The sequence below is a fragment of the Rhinolophus sinicus genome, linkage group LG06 (assembly GCF_036562045.2).
Source record: "Rhinolophus sinicus isolate RSC01 linkage group LG06, ASM3656204v1, whole genome shotgun sequence".
NCBI lineage: Eukaryota > Metazoa > Chordata > Mammalia > Chiroptera > Rhinolophidae > Rhinolophus > Rhinolophus sinicus.
This window is the reverse complement of record NC_133756.1, coordinates 146,061,491-146,081,709: the sequence shown is the minus strand read 5'-3', so window position 1 is coordinate 146,081,709 and position 20,219 is coordinate 146,061,491. Positions and strand designations below refer to the sequence as shown.

Below are 20,219 nucleotides of genomic sequence, written 5' to 3'. Positions count from 1 at the left end.
ATGACTGAGTAATGTGAAGGGAAGATGGACAGAGCTAGAGGGAAAATCATGAAAATGTGGCTCTGCCATTTCTGGCTGAGATAAACGTCAGTGACCTTATGTGTAACAAGAAGATCATAGAACCAACTCCAAAATGATCCAATGAGAAAGCTGTATGCAAAATGCTTGCCACGCTGTTTACTAAGTGGTAGCCATTATTATCGTGATGGCGATGATGACGATGATGGAAAGCAGTGGAAAAAACAACCTAGGCTCCAGCTCAGTTCTGCCGTTATCTGCCTGGCCTTGGACAAGTCAACCACTCTGATCAAACTTTTGAGAATATGAATATCTGAATTTTCTGGGGAACAGACCCATATTTTCATCAGATTCTCAAAGGAGTTAAAAACACTGATTTTTAAATCCTACATTTTCAAAGTCTTACTGATTTACCTCAAGTATCCAAAACCAAACTGTCTCATCCTACATTTGGATAAATTACATTCATTACCATTATTCTGTTGCCCTTTATTCTAAAGATCAGCAAATTTATTTTGTGTTTCCCTCAAGGAAGAAGGTGTTACTTCATTTTATTTATTTATTTTTTAAGATCTACGTTGTTGTTTTTTTGTGTGTTTTTTTCCGGCGACCTTGGTGTTGAGAGCTCACGCTCTAACCAACTGAGCCATCCAGCCGCCCCATTACTTTATTTTTTAAATGTTGCACTCAATATTATTATTTGAATATAAATCATAATACCCACTACTTCCAAATTTTAAATTTTTATTTCAAACACTTAAACATAAAGTTTTTAATAGTAATCATAGCATCAATGAGGTGTAGAAATATTAAAATATAAAAATAAGTATCAATACACACACTTCATTTAATGTGAAAACATGTGACATGGAAATACAGGTCCCCATCAAATAAATTCATTGCATCCTAGTACCTGAACTTTCCCTAAAACAAAACAAACAAAAACAACAGAAGGCTCTTGGTAGCCATTAAACAAACCTAAAGAGTATCTGTAAGAAAATAAAGTGAAGTGCAATGCCACAAAAAAAAAAAAAAAAATCTTACCAAAAATGATCTCTGAGGTATAGTTATGTAGATGACTGTAGTTAAAGGAAAAAAATAAAATAGGGACAAAATATCCATTCTTCTTTAAAATCTCTTAACCTTGAAAGAATAAACCATCTCTCATACAATAACTGAAGACACGTACATATCTGCAATCAAAAATCACTTGCATCCAAATGATGATTTCTTCCTCTGAACCACCATTGGCGCTTACAAATCCTACCTCTCAGCTTTGTGGAATTTGAATTCTGTTTGATGTAATGCAAGACCTACACACTCAACCAAAAAAATCTTTATCTTCATCTATATTTTGTGAAAACAAATTGAGGCAAAACTAAATTCCAGTTCACCTGGAAGAAAAAGACATCTTTTCCTCCTGCTCTTGCTTCTCGGTGCATGTTTATTAATCCCAAAGTGCTTTTTGACCTCACACCAACCATTCATCAATTTTCATCAGCCATTATCACTGGTCCCTACAGTGTACCTCGGTGGGTTGGCAGGAAAACTTATAGAATCAGGTTTTGAGGGAGAAAAATGCATTGCACTTCTGAAGTTGCAGTCTATACTTCAATAAAAAATGCTCCATTCAGTGTGGTGAATTTCCCTGAGGTATGTGATTGCATTTACAATGGGCATTGTCAAAAATCAAACTCGACTGTAAAACCAGGGTCTAGGATATTGCAATCTTAACAATGAGGGCAAAAACAACCCCAGGCAACGTTTCTACATATTGAAATTCCTGCAGCCAGTTCCTGGGGTTTATCAAAATGTGATCTGATTAAGGGATTATTGGGATCGTTGTGCTATAAATCATGCTGTTAGTCACACACATTCAACATAGTTCCTACAATGCTAGAAAAGGGGGGTTTAATACTAGAAAGTCTTTACAGTGCCACCAATCGAGTAACAAAGTGGAAATGGGGAAAAAATCTACAAACCAGTGATAGCATGCTCCAGGGAGGAGGAGGATTACATGAATTCAGCTATTTATAGTGAAAATACCAGGTTCAATCCCTATAAAAACACCAAATGCATACCATTTAGTATAATGTCACTGATGCACGTTTGACAACTAGATTGCAAAGCTCTTTGATATACTGTATATGAAGAGTGGCAATTAGGGCCAATAAAATCAAAGAAAGAAAAAAACTAATTAACACTCACAGATCATATTGACTCACTAGCATATAAAATCCCATGCCTGCTCTAAATCTCCAGCAATTGGAAAGTCCCAGAAACTGGAAATTCCCAAGTGCCTAAGGATGCTGACAATAGTTTCCAGGTAACTGGATTCGCCAGACGTTGGAGTGGCTCTTGGGAGCTTGAGCATCACCTCCTTCTATAAAAAGGCCCAAAGTGCACCAATCACTTAAAAACCCATCCACCCCGGTCCCCGAGAAACATAACCCTAGGATTATGAACTATAGAAATTAGCCGTGGATCCTAAATAAAGTATGATACTGCCTTATTAAAAAAAAAAAAAAAAAAAATGATGGTTACTTTCTGTGGTAGGAAGAACATGGAATTTGGAGACAAAAGGTCTGAGTTCAAATTCCAGATCAGTCATACATTATCCCTGTGACTTTGGACAAATGGTTTCACCCTCCATCAAATGGGGATAATAACAATGCCTACCCACGGAACTGTGATGAGGAAAAATGAGACAAAATGAATATAAAAATAGTCCCAAAGTGGCAACAAAAACCACCAAAAAAACACTCTACAAATGTTAACTGTTCCACTGTCCTATGAGTGGGGTCCACCTAAACTCAACAAGTGGAAAAAGTACAAAGGTATCCTGCTACAAAAATCTGAATACACTGAAAGTAAACTGATCATAACAGAAAGAATAACATTTTGCAGAGAGAAAGACTCCATGACACCTGGCATTAGTAAAATTGACCCAGGTTTCATAGAAAAAATCGGGCAGAAATTTTCAGGAAGAAATTAAAGCTATTTTCATACAGTGAGCAAACCCAGATTTTAAAAGTCTCTGTGACTTCGAGGTTGTCTGACAAAACATTTGGAGACCAAATTCATTGACATTAAAAAGTAAAAATAAAAATCATACTTGGTTCCTGATAGCTAAGTAAACATGTATTACCAGAAGATTTAATAACTAACTGTAGCTAACAGTTGTATTCTTCTAACTTCATTATTGAAAAATCCAGCAGATGACCTCCTAAACTCTTAAGATTGCAATAGAGACATCATTTAAACCCAGAAAAGGTCTAATTTTCCAAAAGTTTCCTGGATGTAAGGTATTTCTGTATAAATGTACCAAATGAGAAAATGCATTAAGAACACTCTGTAAAGTAAAGGTCATTGTGCCATACAAATGTAAGACAGTATTATTAGAGAAATCTGAAAAGCTCTTTTGAATCTTGTCTAGTAAGCCAAGATACGTGAAAATTATAAAATAAAAAATTCTACAAAACTGATATAGAAAACATTTGTATCTCAATACAAACGATAATAAATAGAGAAGTATAAACCACAAGACAAATTCCTTTCCTGGCTTCGCTGGCCATTGTTCTTTGACAACCTTAGCTTCGATTTTTCACGTCACTCATTACTCAACCTCACACACAAACACGTCTTTGTTCATCTCTGGCCCCCTGCAGTTACCCCTGTTCTGAGTTATCGAGCTTTCAAATAACTGATTTCTCCTGTTGCTTCTCTGAACTCCCTAAACAGCTCAAACAATCAACTCATCAGTTATCCCTTCCTGACATGATTTCAGCATCTGGGACCTCTCCAACCCACCACCACCACCAGGGTGGTAAAGCCCTGCACACAGGAGTGAAGGGTGCTAGAAGAAGGTCTCAGTGCAACCCAGAGGAAAACTCATTTGCAAAACCAACTCAAAAGCGGCTGCCCCACTTAAAACTCCATTGAATCTTGAGTTTCCAGGGAGTCCTCTAGGCCTAACGGTTCCCCTAAGCTTGCCTGTGAGTTTATCGTAAACCCAGAGTTTTTTAATGCATTATGAGCATTCATAAACTTCTGGAGGTATTTGGAGGTATATAACCAGTGATGTTTCAAGACATCTTCCATTTCATAGCACTTGGACTGCCTGGCATTCATCTTCCGGAAACGCCTAAACAGTTTGTTGCCAGATTCATTTCCCTCACTTGCCCAGGCCCCAATAGAGCCATCCCTCTCAATAATTTCAGGCACATGTGCCAGAGTTTTGTGAAAATAATTGGTGATTTTGCCCTCATATCTGTACTTGAACTTGGTAGAGAGGAGCTCAGCAAAACGCTGTGAATTGAAACTGTATTGGCAGAGAAATTCTGGGCACTCTTTAGCAGGGCATGAAGATCGCCACACGGGCTTCATCTTCAGGTAAAGGTCCATCAGCTCCCTCAGAGCTTCGTGCCTCTCCTCGCAGGGAATTAATTCACAAACTGCTTCAACAGTCTCTTTGGTCATGAGCTTCCTGGCAAAGTTACCATTCATCCTCATGATTGGTTTCAGGTTCATCTTCTTCCGGAGATGCTTGTCCAACGTAGCCTGCCATCTTTTCCTTTCCTCTTTGGAAGCATTGGGATTCTTATACACCTCCCCTATCTCTAGCTGGAAAATCTTGTAGAACTCCGCGGCATTGCCAATGTCACAGTGGAGTGCATCTATGGAAGGGACTGTCTCAATGAAGGGCTTGGCTGAGACCCCTTTCACCCTATCGCGCAGTTCTTCCACTGACTCATGGTAGGGGTTGGAACGCCACAACTCATAGCGCTCCAAGTTCTCTGCATGGCTTCTGGTTATGGAGTGGAAGACGAGATTTTGAGAGGCTTCCAGGCGGGTGGCATCACACAGGGTACAGATGTAGACTGAGCCAGAAGCCTCAAGGCCTTCTACTTCCCGGACCAGTTTCTCATCGTATCCGGTGCCCCTAAAGATGAATTTGAAAGTCCGGAGGATGCCTCCCATCTCAAGCAGTAATTCACTGCTCTTCATGGCCTCCCTCTCAGCAATAAGAGGGCTTAGGATGGCTGTCAGGGTCTCGTGGTCGGACTCATCTGCCAGCATGAGGCACAAGGGCTTGCAGCAGAGTTCAGAGTTCGGTTTGGCTTCCTCGAACACTTTCACATTCTGTGAGCCATGTGCTATAGTAATTTTCATGACTGTGAATGAAAACCGAACTGCCTTTTCTGGAAGCGCGGGCCCACTCCCATGCTTCTCACTCACATCTCCCATTCCATCACAAGACTCCTTCACCACCACAGTGAAGGGGCCATTCAGGTAGTCATCAAGGTCTTCGGCTCTCATGCCTTCCAGGATGTCTTCTTCCATGTCCATCAAAGCAGACACCAGAGCTGAATCATAGCGAAACCGCTTTGCAATGGTGTCCACTGGATAATCGTCTACGGAGGAGGAAAGTCCAGACAGTCCATCAATGATGCCCACATCAGTGCTGGAAGACACGTTCTTCAGAGGCGGCTGCCACTCGAAGGGGTGGTAGCCTGGCAGCAGGACCTTCTCAGCATTCCGAAGGGCATGCAAAGGCTGAAAAATCTGCCTCCCTGTGATGGCTTTCACAGTCCTGTACATCTTGTGGTACTGACTGCAGCTGAGGAAGGTGTTGACGCGGATAGCCAAGCACACAGCTGGCTGCAGGCCAGAGCCTCGTCCCTGCATGATGGCTTCCAGCTCATCGGCTTGTCTGTGCTCATTTCTCGCCCTCAGCGCCAGCAGAAACAAGGTCAGGCACACAGACTTGACGTCTCCACCTTCTTCTTTGTCAGCAAAGGCCTTGACTTGCAGCTTGAGCTCTCTCAGACGATGCTTCTGAGCCCTCCGGGTCAGTGACAAGAGATGCTGGCGGGGCCGGCCTCCTTTATTGATATGTACAAAAGTCTCTTTTGAGTCTTTGTGGCTTGAGACATGGTGATTATATTTTTCCAAGCTGACCTCCTCATTGCACTCTTTTGCTGGACATTTCACCATCAGGGAATTCAAGATGCTCAGAAAGGACTTCACAGGACTCTCCAGGTCAGTAGGGAAGCAGGGATATCGGCAACAGGGACAATAGCTGCCCATGACTTTGAGGCATCTGAGAATGCAGATCCTGCAAAATACATGCTTACAGTTGGTCTCCACAGGGTCAGCCAGAATGTGTTCACAAATCTGGCAGGAGATAGATTTCACAAAGTGTGCCGGGAAGTCCACTGCAAGGAGCTTGGTACTAAGATGTATCTTGCTGCAGTTGGCAATCTGCTTCATCACTTCCTTGCTACTGATCCTTGCCTGAGCTCTTTTCTTGCGCTTACGGTCTTGTCTTGCTCGGTCAACCACTGTTTTGAGTTTTTTGCTGAGCTGTACATTTGACTGATGACTCTTCCTCTTGAGACCCCGACGGGCAGTGTGGCAGATGTCACAGGATGGCGTGTGGGGGTGCCACTCCATGGTTACATTCCTCGGGCAGTAAACTTCACATGGAGCACTGCTAAACTTCCTGTGCATAATGCTCCAGCAGATATGGCAGAACTCAGTGGGGTGGATTGAGTCAACATCTGCCTTCACGTCGATCCGGAAAACCCTGGCAATGAGGTCTGGCCAGGACGTGGCTCTCTTTTCCTTCTTTCGTAAAAGGACTTGGGTTTTACCATCCACAGGCCCATGGACTGGATATCTCCGATTGTGTCCATCAGTTTTCAAAGAATTCCCACAGATGCGGCACAGATGTCGAAGGTTGGCTTGATGGATTGCTTTCTCCCTTGCTGTCCCATCATCATGATATTTCTTCAGAAATTTAGGGTGGGGCTTAAATGCTGGCTGAGCCAAGGCTGGCTTCTGACCACCAGCCCCATCCAGGACTGCAGGAGATTGCTCGAGAGGGTTTCCCCTCAGAAGAATCTTTCTTTTCCGTGTGAGCTTCTTCAGGTGCCTTTTCCAAGGATCTCACCCTGAACAGCTTAAATTTCCATTCTGAAAATTTAATATGTGGGTGCTGTATTTCATCTGGGGCAGAACCGAGTCCCAGTGGGGGTGGCAAAGAGACAGCCATGCTGGCTGAGCTACCTGGGAAAAATGAAAACAAGTCAGATCAGGAAAAATTTCAATACCTCACTGCTGCATCTTGGAAGGAATACAAATTAATACATATTCAAGTATTCCTTCAGTAGTTTATCCATAAAGTTACTTCTTAAACCTTCTATTTTAATATACTTCATTAGGTGTTGATCATAGAGTGGAAAAGAGAAGTGTTCCCAGTTCTGACGGTACTTATGGTCCTCTGTATCGTGTACTGAAGTACACACACCGCCAGTTTGTTTCACGTACATATGTACAGCCTTATTTCCTTGCCACCAAAACCTTAACATCTTTGAGGACAAAGTCTTTGAGTGGTTCATCTCTATCTCCCCAAGGTTCCTAGTACAAGTTAAGTGCTCCAGAGTTATTTGCTGAGTACATGCAAGGAAGAATTGGCTACTAAAACCAAAGAAAAGTGAACATTTTCACATTGTATTTGCCTCCTTGCAGTAGCTGGACAATATATTTCCGTCTTTTTAAAGCAGTCTCCCTGGAGGTTGGTTGTTTATTTCTTCCAAACAGGTCATAAGGCGACAATAAAGTTACAAACCCAAAGAAACTAATTACTCATTATTTGAAGGGTGAAGTGAATTTTGAGGTTTATGAATGCAAACTAATAATAAGTGTCATGGATAGTAATTATGCTTACAATTTTAATTAGCGAACACTGCTGTAAATTACATGGCTATGTCTACATTAGAAACCAAAAACCGCAGAACTCTCTAAACCTGCCGTAAAACATAGTGTGCAAGTACAAAGATTCCAAAGGACTTTTAAGATGAAAAACCCAAGTGGTTTCATATAAAACCACAAGCAACTTTGAGGTGTTTGTTGGTTTGTCATCCTGAAAGTTGTTACCAGGCAATGGTCATTACCCTTATCGGTTGTAATAAGAGGTAGGAGTAATGTTTTTCTTCTGGTAAAAAAAAAAAATTGCAATTACATATGCCAGGAAACCCTACCAATCTGAGTGGTGGTGTAGACATTATTAATGCTGTAGAGAAAAAAGTCTGAAAATGCCAGTTGAGTCCTTTCTAGACCCAACTAGCCCAATACTCTCAAAATTCTTTAGTATACATAACTGGAAAAACAGCAACTGTATTTTCACCTATCATCTTTATCTCCCAAATTTGCCTGGGTTACCAGTCTTGACCCACCAATTATATCAAGCAATCCTCAGGGGAACCTACTTCGCCCAGGGGTGGGATGGTAGGTGGCAGGGATGGGGGAAGAGGGAGGGAGGAAGGACACACAAGGGCTATTCCTGACTGCAGCTAACAAAGTTCCTTTTTAGGTCATCCCTTTAAATTATTGAAGTTCATTCCATCTTGCATACTTTATCTTCACAGACTGATGTTTCTCGTAAAATCGAAAAGCCAATTTCCAAGACTTGGTTTAAAAGAAAATCCTGTGAAACTCTTTAGCAGGGCATGAAGATCGCCACACGGGCTTCATCTTCAGGTAAAGGTCCATCAGCTCCCTCAGAGCTTCGTGCCTCTCCTCGCAGGGAATTAATTCACAAACTGCTTCAACGGTCTCTTTGGTCATGAGCTTCCTGGCAAAGTTACCGTTCATCCTCATGATTGGTTTCAGGTTCATCTTCTTCCGGAGATGCTTGTCCAACGTAGCCTGCCATCTTTTCCTTTCCTCTTTGGAAGCATTGGGATTCTTATACACCTCCCCTATCTCTAGCTGGAAAATCTTGTAGAACTCCGCGGCATTGCCAATGTCACAGTGGAGTGCATCTATGGAAGGGACTGTCTCAATGAAGGGCTTGGCTGAGACCCCTTTCACCCTATCGCGCAGTTCTTCCACTGACTCATGGTAGGGGTTGGAACGCCACAACTCATAGCGCTCCAAGTTCTCTGCATGGCTTCTGGTTATGGAGTGGAAGACGAGATTTTGAGAGGCTTCTAGGCGGGTGGCATCACACAGGGTACAGATGTAGACTGAGCCAGAAGCCTCAAGGCCTTCTACTTCCCGGACCAGTTTCTCATCATATCCGGTGCCCCTAAAGATGAATTTGAAAGTCCGGAGGATGCCTCCCATCTCAAGCAGTAATTCACTGCTCTTCATGGCCTCCCTCTCAGCAATAAGAGGGCTTAGGATGGCTGTCAGGGTCTCGTGGTCGGACTCATCTGCCAGCATGAGGCACAAGGGCTTGCAGCAGAGTTCAGAGTTCGGTTTGGCTTCCTCGAACACTTTCACATTCTGTGAGCCATGTGCTATAGTAATTTTCATGACTGTGAATGAAAACCGAACTGCCTTTTCTGGAAGCGCGGGCCCACTCCCATGCTTCTCACTCACATCTCCCATTCCATCACAAGACTCCTTCACCACTACAGTGAAGGGGCCATTCAGGTAGTCATCAAGGTCTTCGGCTCTCATGCCTTCCAGGATGTCTTCTTCCATGTCCATCAAAGCAGACACCAGAGCTGAATCATAGCGAAACCGCTTTGCAATGGTGTCCACTGGATAATCGTCTACGGAGGAGGACAGTCCAGACAGTCCATCAATGATGCCCACATCAGTGCTGGAAGACACGTTCTTCAGAGGTGGCTGCCACTCGAAGGGGTGGTAGCCTGGCAGCAGGACCTTCTCAGCATTCCGAAGGGCATGCAAAGGCTGAAATATCTGCCTCCCTGTGATGGCTTTCACAGTCCTGTACATCTTGTGGTACTGACTGCAGCTGAGGAAGGTGTTGACGCGGATAGCCAAGCACACAGCTGGCTGCAGGCCAGAGCCTCGTCCCTGCATGATGGCTTCCAGCTCATCGGCTTGTCTGTGCTCATTTCTCGCCCTCAGCGCCAGCAGAAACAAGGTCAGGCACACAGACTTGACGTCTCCTCCTTCTTCTTTGTCAGCAAAGGCCTTGACTTGCAGCTTGAGCTCTCTCAGACGATGCTTCTGAGCCCTCCGGGTCAGTGACAAGAGATGCTGGCGGGGCCGGCCTCCTTTATTGATATGTACAAAAGTCTCTTTTGAGTCTTTGTGGCTTGAGACATGGTGATTATATTTTTCCAAGCTGACCTCCTCATTGCACTCTTTTGCTGGACATTTCACCATCAGGGAATTCAAGATGCTCAGAAAGGACTTCACGGGACTCTCCAGGTCAGTAGGGAAGCAGGGATATCGGCAACAGGGACAATAGCTGCCCATGACTTTGAGGCATCTGAGAATGCAGATCCTGCAAAATACATGCTTACAGTTGGTCTCCACAGGGTCAGCCAGAATGTGTTCACAAATCTGGCAGGAGATAGATTTCACAAAGTGTGCCGGGAAGTCCACTGCAAGGAGCTTGGTACTAAGATGTATCTTGCTGCAGTTGGCAATCTGCTTCATCACTTCCTTGCTACTGATCCTTGCCTGAGCTCTTTTCTTGCGCTTACGGTCTTGTCTTGCTCGGTCAACCACTGTTTTGAGTTTTTTGCTGAGCTGTACATTTGACTGATGACTCTTCCTCTTGAGACCCCGACGGGCAGTGTGGCAGATGTCACAGGATGGTGGGGGTGCCACTCCATGGTTACATTCCTCGGGCAGTAAACTTCACATGGAGCACTGCTAAACTTCCTGTGCATAATGCTCCAGCAGATATGGCAGAACTCAGTGGGGTGGATTGAGTCAACATCTGCCTTCACGTCGATCCGGAAAACCCTGGCAATGAGGTCTGGCCAGGACGTGGCTCTCTTTTCCTTCTTTCGTAAAAGGACTTGGGTTTTACCATCCACAGGCCCATGGACTGGATATCTCCGATTGTGTCCATCAGTTTTCAAAGAATTCCCACAGATGCGGCACAGATGTCGAAGGTTGGCTTGATGGATTGCTTTCTCCCTTGCTGTCCCATCATCATGATATTTCTTCAGAAATTTAGGGTGGGGCTTAAATGCTGGCTGAGCCAAGGCTGGCTTCTGACCACCAGCCCCATCCAGGACTGCAGGAGATTGCTCGAGAGAGGGTTTCCCCTCAGAAGAATCTTTCTTTTCCGTGTGAGCTTCTTCAGGTGCCTTTTCCAAGGATCTCACCCTGAACAGCTTAAATTTCCATTCTGAAAATTTAATATGTGGGTGCTGTATTTCATCTGGGGCAGAACCGAGTCCCAGTGGGGGTGGCAAAGAGACAGCCATGCTGGCTGAGCTACCTGGGAAAAATGAAAACAAGTCAGATCAGGAAAAATTTCAATACCTCACTGCTGCATCTTGGAAGGAATACAAATTAATACATATTCAAGTATTCCTTCAGTAGTTTATCCATAAAGTTACTTCTTAAACCTTCTATTTTAATATACTTCATTAGGTGTTGATCATAGAGTGGAAAAGAGAAGTGTTCCCAGTTCTGACGGTACTTATGGTCCTCTGTATCGTGTACTGAAGTACACACACCGCCACGGTTTGTTTCACGTACATATGTACAGCCTTATTTCCTTGCCACCAAAACCTTAACATCTTTGAGGACAAAGTCTTTGAGTGGTTCATCTCTATCTCCCCAAGGTTCCTAGTACAAGTTAAGTGCTCCAGAGTTATTTGCTGAGTACATGCAAGGAAGAATTGGCTACTAAAACCAAAGAAAAGTGAACATTTTCACATTGTATTTGCCTCCTTGCAGTAGCTGGACAATATATTTCCGTCTTTTTAAAGCAGTCTCCCTGGAGGTTGGTTGTTTATTTCTTCCAAACAGGTCATAAGGCGACAATAAAGTTACAAACCCAAAGAAACTAATTACTCATTATTTGAAGGGTGAAGTGAATTTTGAGGTTTATGAATGCAAACTAATAATAAGTGTCATGGATAGTAATTATGCTTACAATTTTAATTAGCGAACACTGCTGTAAATTACATGGCTATGTCTACATTAGAAACCAAAAACCGCAGAACTCTCTAAACCTGCCGTAAAACATAGTGTGCAAGTACAAAGATTCCAAAGGACTTTTAAGATGAAAAACCCAAGTGGTTTCATATAAAACCACAAGCAACTTTGAGGTGTTTGTTGGTTTGTCATCCTGAAAGTTGTTACCAGGCAATGGTCATTACCCTTATCGGTTGTAATAAGAGGTAGGAGTAATGTTTTTCTTCTGGTAAAAAAAAAAAATTGCAATTACATATGCCAGGAAACCCTACCAATCTGAGTGGTGGTGTAGACATTATTAATGCTGTAGAGAAAAAAAAGTCTGAAAATGCCAGTTGAGTCCTTTCTAGACCCAACTAGCCCAATACTCTCAAAATTCTTTAGTATACATAACTGGAAAAACAGCAACTGTATTTTCACCTATCATCTTTATCTCCCAAATTTGCCTGGGTTACCAGTCTTGACCCACCAATTATATCAAGCAATCCTCAGGGGAACCTACTTCGCCCAGGGGTGGGATGGTAGGTGGCAGGGATGGGGGAAGAGGGAGGGAGGAAGGACACACAAGGGCTATTCCTGACTGCAGCTAACAAAGTTCCTTTTTAGGTCATCCCTTTAAATTATTGAAGTTCATTCCATCTTGCATACTTTATCTTCACAGACTGATGTTTCTCGTAAAATCGAAAAGCCAATTTCCAAGACTTGGTTTAAAAGAAAATCCTGTGAAACTGTTCTACATGAAGGACGACATGAGAATTACACAATTCCAAACCACTTCAAAAGTCTCATTAACCACAAAAGCATTTCAACTGCAGCCCAACCAAGCACATCGAAGTTGCCTCTGGTTCAGTTATGTCCCTAAATTCTGTCCTGTGTCAGGAGGCGTTTCCATGTCTCCCCTGCCCTATTGGTTTCAACTCATCCCCAAATGCCTTGTTCATTCTTTTAAAGGCTTTCCTCTTCCCAGTCTTTTTCCAATGCACTTGTCCTCTGGAATGCCAAGAGAATATTTCAAGTTGTTATAAAAAACTGCATGACCCTCTCCAGAGCTAATCACTACCAGTTAGTCAACCACAAGGCGTGTTGGAAGGATCCCTAGAACAATCTCCCCTCCCTTCCCACTAGTCTCCTGACTCCTACTGGCCAGAAACGGTATATCAAAGTCGACCATAATGTGTTTATTTAAATACTCCCATAGAAAAAGTGCTATCACCAAGCAGTCATTAGCCATGGACATGCAAATCAAATTTATTTGTTAGGTTGTCTTCTAACTCAACTGCTAAAAGTTTATCCAAACAAGAAGCAAGAAGGGGATGGGGGTGTTATTCTTGTTTTCAGGGGACTCTCTACTAAGATGCTGATAGTGGCTATCAATGGAAGCCAGAGATGTTTTATGGTTTTTATCCTTACCTGTGATTTTCGCTTTGTCTAAAATTAACACATATTGCTTCCAGAAGGAGATAGAATTTTTAAAAGCTAGAGCTAATGAGATATTTTTTATCTATCTAATTAGCAAAGATTAAACATATTGATATTACTCAGCAATAATGAAGGCATGAGGAAATGAAGATATCTTCATATATTCTTGGAAGGAGTGTAAATTAGTGTAATATCTCTAGTGGACAATTTAGCAATGTCTTTAAAAGGTTTAAATATATATTATCTTTGGTGCAATAAATCTGCTTTTAGGAAGTTATTCTATAGAAACATGCCCACGGGAATAAATATTCCACAGATTATTCCCACTTATATGGACACAGAGAGAAACGTTTGTGTGTTTTTTTTCAGTTTTGTTAGTTTAAAAACAGAAACAGCATCCATAATCACCAACAGGGAGGGCATTGTTAAACTATGGTCCAGATATCCAATGGGAAACAACACAGAAATTTTAAATTTCTATATACATTGATGTATATGTACAATTTCTATATGCATCAATAATACGATAAGATGCCCACATCACAAAGCAGAGAGCAGAAAAACAATAGCAATATTGTAGGGCCCTTATCATGCCTACTTGTTCATATTTGTGGATACCCGAAAGTACAGAGATTCTGGAAGGATATGAACTAATATCCTGGTGATGATTTATGCTCTTTCTGCTTTTAAAGTAACAAAATTTAAAAACAAATCTTTCCCTCTGTGTCCATATAAGTGGGAATGTGTACTCTCTGGAAAATGGAATGGGTCATTTTCTATTTTATTCATCTTTTTCATCATTTGAATTTTTCACAAAAAAACATTATTTTTAAAAATGTTGTCATCAATTAAATTTACAGAAAAATGTTTTAAGACTAGATTTACATGTATACCCTGAGTGTCAAATAATGTGACTACAAGATAACTCTTTCCTAATATCCCCCCAGAAAAAAATCTTCCCCCAGAAAAGTTTAAGACCTGGTTAAACTTCACATCTGAACACTATCCTTAGCTTATCTTTCTTTTCTGATAAGCATGTGGAGAGGAGACTAAAATATGGACCTGTAGACAACAGGAAGTTAGCAGGAAAGAGTTATCTTGTAGTCATGCTATTTGACTCTCAGGAATCTTGCAAACGCTGCATCGCCTTTGCAGGTCTCCACAGCCTCAGAATCTAAACAGCAGAGTGGCTGTTGCTGGCTCAGCCCTGTTCCCCCTGGGCACTGCCATCTCAGCGTTGCTATAACCTGCCATCATAGCCACCGTGGTCCTTCTCTCCACAGGGCACAGATTCACTTTCACAAACCAGTCCAGGGTGGTTTGGATGGGATAGAAATTGTCTTTGGGGTGAGTGCTATCATTACTTACTCCAGGAATTGGGCCACAGCAGCACCACCACCCCCAACCCTAGCCCAGCTCCCCATCCTCCACACACATACTTCCTAGTACTTGGCCCTCAAGCTTCCCACTCTTCACATCTTCATCTCAATCTATACACAAGTTCCAAGGGACTAATGTGTGCCCACGTGGGACCCCTCATTGTCAAACTTGTTGCCCTCACCCATTCACTCACTCCACAAATGCTATTGGCTATTATTTGTCCAGCACTATCATCAAAAAGTTGGCAGCATAAAAAGCCTTTTGATAAGCCTCAGGCAGCCACACAATGGCCCCAGCATTCTTGCCCTTCCTCCAGGGAACTTCTTGCTTGAACCACTTCAGCAAGAGAAGTGCACTGTGGCAACCCCTAACCAGGAATCCCAGCTCAAGGACGTGACGTCAAAGTGGGGTTTCTACAGTGGCAAGTCTCAAAATGATTACCTACCAGAATCATTAGGGAGCTTGTGTTTGAAAAAATTAATAATGCAGGTCATCGGGTCCCAGAGAGTCTGATTCAGCTTATCTGGGATGGAATCCAGAAACTGTACTTTTAACAAACATTCCAGTGACCCTGCTATGAGAGGCCCACAGGTCACACTTTGAGAAATACTGGTCTCCTACTGAGCCCAATCTAGTTCAAGAAATTCCTGGCAATACTTGGCAATACCTGGGAAAGTACACATTTCCTCCCACCCTGGAATTTGTTTGCTCCTGATCATTTCTCTTGCCTGAACCAGCACAATGTTTTGTGGGGTTTTTTTTCCCCCAAGAGTCTCATGCCTTTCCTTTTGCTGACTTGTTGACTCATTCATTCAGAAAGCACTCCTTAAACCCTGTCTGCCTACAGCACTCATTTACAGTAATTCGGGTGTTTTGCATCGTCTCCATGAACCTGCAGTTTCTTCCCGAGCTTGTCATCTTGTTCCTTTCCTATTTTCACACATTCGAGAGAAAAACCAAGCTGACGTTAGCTTCCCTCACTCCGTCCCCTCATCCCCTGTAAGGAAAAAAGCCCAAGCCCTTCTGATTAGAAACATAAAAATGTAAATAAATAGGTGACTCAAGGCATGAAAAGTCCAAGTGTTACCTTGCTCACTCAGCAGGCTGCCTGGGCAAAGTGTTGGGATGTCTGTAATTCGGTGGATATTGTTTGATACCAACAAGAAAGCAAAGTGGGTTCTTCTCTCCCTCCTGGCTCTCTTGTCCCTCAGAGCAGACTGCTGCATTATTTATCTGCCTCCACTCTCCTTCCCAGCCTCCCCCACCACGGAGGGCTAACCACAAAGGATGGCAGCCAATCACAGACCAGGAGCCCCCCTTCCTCCCCCCCCCCACTCCAGCTGGCATCTGGCTCTTCAGGAAGCTTCACTGGGGGACCTGAGTGTAGACCCATGTACGGGTGTGTGCTGGAGCATTGCCAACACTGTCAGTTCACTTGCCAAGACTGTTTGTTTGGAAATGATCTTGCCAACGTAAGCTCTGGCTTCTGCCAAAGTTCTATTCGTAGCTCTGTGCCTCAGCTTCCTCATCTGGGAGATGGAAATACTAACAGCATATACCTCAAAGAATCGATGAAATATATATTGAGACTTATGGGAAAGCACTTGGAACAGTGTCTACCCTTAGTAGGTACCCATCAAATACTAACTATACAATAATTTTTGTATTATTATTTTGAAACGGTATGCACACCACTGCAGAATCTTCCTACCTGGTCCATTCTCAGTCAGGGAAGGCTATATCCCTTGCAACAACACTAAATTTAAACTGTTATTAGAGTTTTGAAGTCAACAAACCTGGATTTAAATCTTCCCTTCGGTCTTTGATTGATGTCTCCATCTCCTCATCTACAACCTAGGATTGATACAATTAGCCCCTCATTGGTCAGAGCAATAGGCGAGGCTTCAAAGAGCTTTACATATCATTTATCACAACCCCCCCACACACACATTTGATATTCTTATCTCTAAAGAGAAGCAACAGAAGTTTAGAGCGATGGAGAACTTGACCATGGTCACCTAGGCTTCCACTACATGGGCTTCCAAAGCCTGTGTCCTCAACCACTCTCCTCTGCTGGGAAAGGAGAGTATTGAAGGCCGCTAGCAGCAATAGAGTGAGCATGACTGAAAAATGAACTTCAGTATACCTTGCACAGTCTGTGTTTCAAATCCCCTTTAGAATTCTCAAACCAGCTTTATCCCCCAAAGCACCCTTGTGTTCAGCTAATATACGAGGCTATGGCTTTGCTCTCACTTGATCCTCAGCACAAACTGTCAAACAGGCAGGTGCAAGGATTTCTCCATGCTCTGCTGCCCTTATTAGATACTCCTCGTATATCCCCACTATTTTGGGCTGGGGCCTGTCCAGCAACACAACAGTCCTGGGGACACAGCTCCTGCTCGGTAAGCTCAAGACAGGGCAGAAGCCATTGCAACAAAATTGGGAAAGCTGGGAACTGGCTTGTGACTTCTAGGAGCTTCAGTGTTTTTATGCCCAAGGGGATGGAGCCTTCACCTGAGGTTGCCATGACACTGTGAGACTGGGCAGGTGGAACAGAGTATTTCCTGAAGACTGTGCCCATGTTCAAATCAGCGGGAAACAGGACCACCAGGATGTCCCTTAATGTCCTCTTCATACAATGGGGTTAGGTAGAGAGGAGTCCCAATATGGCTGATGTGGGAAAAGATGCCCTTCCCGTCCATCCTCCCGTGCCCCCAAATCCTGCATCTCCAACGGACTCACAAAAAGAGAGAGAAAGGGCCAGATTTTCTTGCTTCACCTTGAAGAAAACAAGAAACAATATCTTACAGAATTAGAACAAAGCAAATGTTCCAGTTTCCAAAGTTCTGGCCTCAGTTCACAGCCTGACTTAGAAGTTAAGTGAAACTAGGGTGACCAACCATCCTAGTTTGCCTGGGACGTTCCTGGGCTTAGCCCCGAAAAATTAAGGCAAACAGTATCTGTTGGCTATTCTTCAGGTCCCAACCAGAGTTGGAAAATTTCTCCAAACTCAAAAACTCATAAATGGAATCTCTTTCCATTTTTCTTGAGGAAGTTAGAGTGTTCAAAGAGACTCATCAAAGAACATTGTCCAGGCTGTGGGAAGCAGGCACATGAGGGTCAGACCAGATAATGGGAGAGCTTTCTCTTTTTGTTAACCATATTTACCATGGATGTTTGTATTGTTTAATTTTTTATCAGTCATGTTTTACCCTTATAAATAGAAAAACACAAGATATACAAATAAATAAACGTATTCAGAATGGATTTAAAACAAGACAAAAAATAGTAGGTGAATATGAAGATACACTCTCCCAATTGTTTTGTTGTATAAAAGTCTGGATTCGTACACGTCAGATTCTTCAAGGGCAGCACTGCCAATATTTTCTTGTTCTTCCCCATTACACCTGAGGGCCTCTTTCTCCCATCCATGTTGAAATCACATTGTTGTCACCTGTCCCCTCCTATGATATGAGAGCACCATTGTATCACCAGGAAAAACAAGCTGATCGATGGGCCCTTGCCCTTCTTCTTGGCCACTAAAATTTCACCCACTGTTCTTATTTCAAATCTTTTCCACATAACAAATTCCACCGGGAGCAAACTTTGACTTCCATCATAAAACGACAGAGTCAGACCTGCCTTGGATTCCATGTTGTTTCAAGCAAATTAAAAATGAGACATTACTGACAGATCTTGACCAAATTTAGCAACTGGAAAAGAATGAAAAGGGCAAACTAGAGTTAGGAAGATTCTGTGTCAGGTTCCAGCCTTGAGCACAGCCCTCCCTCGGAGCGATTAGCTGTGGTTAATCCTAGAAGTGCCAGCAGGCCCTACACTGGCCGGGCTCCCACTGGGCACATGCCCCTCCCCTCTGTCCCTCTGTCCCTGCCTCTCCATCCAAGCCCCAAACCCTCCTTAGCAGGTTGCCTACACTTATTCCCCTTGGCTCCCTGCAAGCCCTTTTAAGAGACCTTTTCAAATTCAATTTCTTCCCAGACAGCCATGAGCTCCAGTTGCTGATATTAATCAAAATCTGCTCCTGCAGCTGTGGTGTGAGTGTGTGAACACTGCATTTTGTGCTCTTATCATAATCCAGCAGGTGCTGTTTACTGACATTGTGATTACAAATAGAAGCATGTATCTATATATCTCCAGCTCTCAAAACTCTTGTCTTCTAACATCACCAAATTGAATGCCAGAGCTACAGGGGAACTTAGAGGTTATCTGACCCAATGCATGCATTTTATAGGTGAGAAACTGTCCCCAAAGGGCAAAGTGTCCTATTCAAGGTCACAGAAGGGAATTAGTAGAAGAAATAACATCAGAAACCGGACCTCCCAGGTCCTGGGGTAAGACTCTTTCCACTGCACTGAAAAGGGGACATCTCTTTCTCCCATGCCATCTTGCTTCTCTTAGCCTGGAAAGGAACTCGAGCTGTTGGCAGTGAAGCAGAACCTTAACAGGTCGTTGCTGGATGAGAACCTTCAGTGATACGGGAACTTGCCACAGCACTGGTAGTAGACAGCCAGCATCTCCACACACTCGTTTCTCCCCTACTTCCTCAGTCTTGAAATTTCTTTCCAATTAACTCAATGTGAATTATTCCTGTTAGTAAATTTTTGAACGCGTTATTAATTGTTTTAAACGTCCACTGCAGCTCATCCCCCACAAACTCAGGGTGCCACAGCAGGCTTTTTGATATTAGCCAGGCTGTTTTCTAAACAGCTAGTGCCATCATGTGGCCAAAAAGGTCTCTATCGTCGAGCTATCAAAAAGTCTCAAGAATTTATTGCATCTTTGAACTGCTTTAGAAGGAATCATGAGTTTCGCGCTTGTCTCTCCTCCCCTTATCCCAATTTCTGTCTTCCCTCCCCAATCGCTCCACCACTGCTTACTTCTTGGAAAGGTCCCATAATTCCTCCAGATTAAGAAACAGCAATTTGATCAAGGCCCCACACCTAATTAAATCTAGTCTTCCACAAAAGTCAAGGGTCCAATATGGAACTCTAGTCTGTTACATGACTGCTAACTGGTCCCATGAAGTATGTGATAAATGCCTTTTCCTCATTCCTCAAACAACTGAAGACGTGAGTCAGACCATGGCTCCATGAAGGAGTTTGGGGAACTGAGAAGTGATGTCCACTGTTCAGGATTCCTTCAGACATCCTTTCACATTTGAAGACATCTCTTCCATCTTCAGACTCCAAGTATAGAAAGGCATTTTTGCTTTCCTTCACATTATTTAGTTGTATACTGTCTAATGAGTTCAAACATCGATGGAGGATGAATTTGATCTAAATTTCTCAGGGCTAGAATTCAAGTTTGAGGAATGAGTTTTCTTAAGCCAAGAGTAAACATAATGGCCTGAAATGACTAATTGCAGGACAGCAATAAATATCTTTTCAAAAAGCCCAAGTGGGGAACTACCTATAGATCTACAATTTGGGGGCTCCCTAAATTTCACAATAATTTTT

At 42.9% G+C, this 20,219-nt stretch overlaps 2 protein-coding genes across 2 annotated transcripts; both read right to left on the bottom strand.

Annotated features, from left to right (window-relative positions):
• Window positions 1–829: 829 nt before the first annotated feature.
• Window positions 830–7,085, bottom strand: LOC141572259 (V(D)J recombination-activating protein 1-like). The gene is given in 2 exon segments (XM_074336224.1): window positions 830–6,904; window positions 6,906–7,085. Coding segments are annotated over 2 exon segments (3,129 nt in total). The 5' UTR covers window positions 7,076–7,085; the 3' UTR covers window positions 830–3,945.
• A 1,411-nt stretch (window positions 7,086–8,496) lies between these two features.
• Window positions 8,497–15,936, bottom strand: LOC109450796 (V(D)J recombination-activating protein 1). Its single transcript, XM_019738494.2, is given in 3 exon segments — window positions 8,497–10,604; window positions 10,607–11,239; window positions 15,830–15,936. Coding segments are annotated over 2 exon segments (2,727 nt in total). The 5' UTR covers window positions 11,226–11,239; window positions 15,830–15,936.
• Window positions 15,937–20,219: the final 4,283 nt, after the last annotated feature.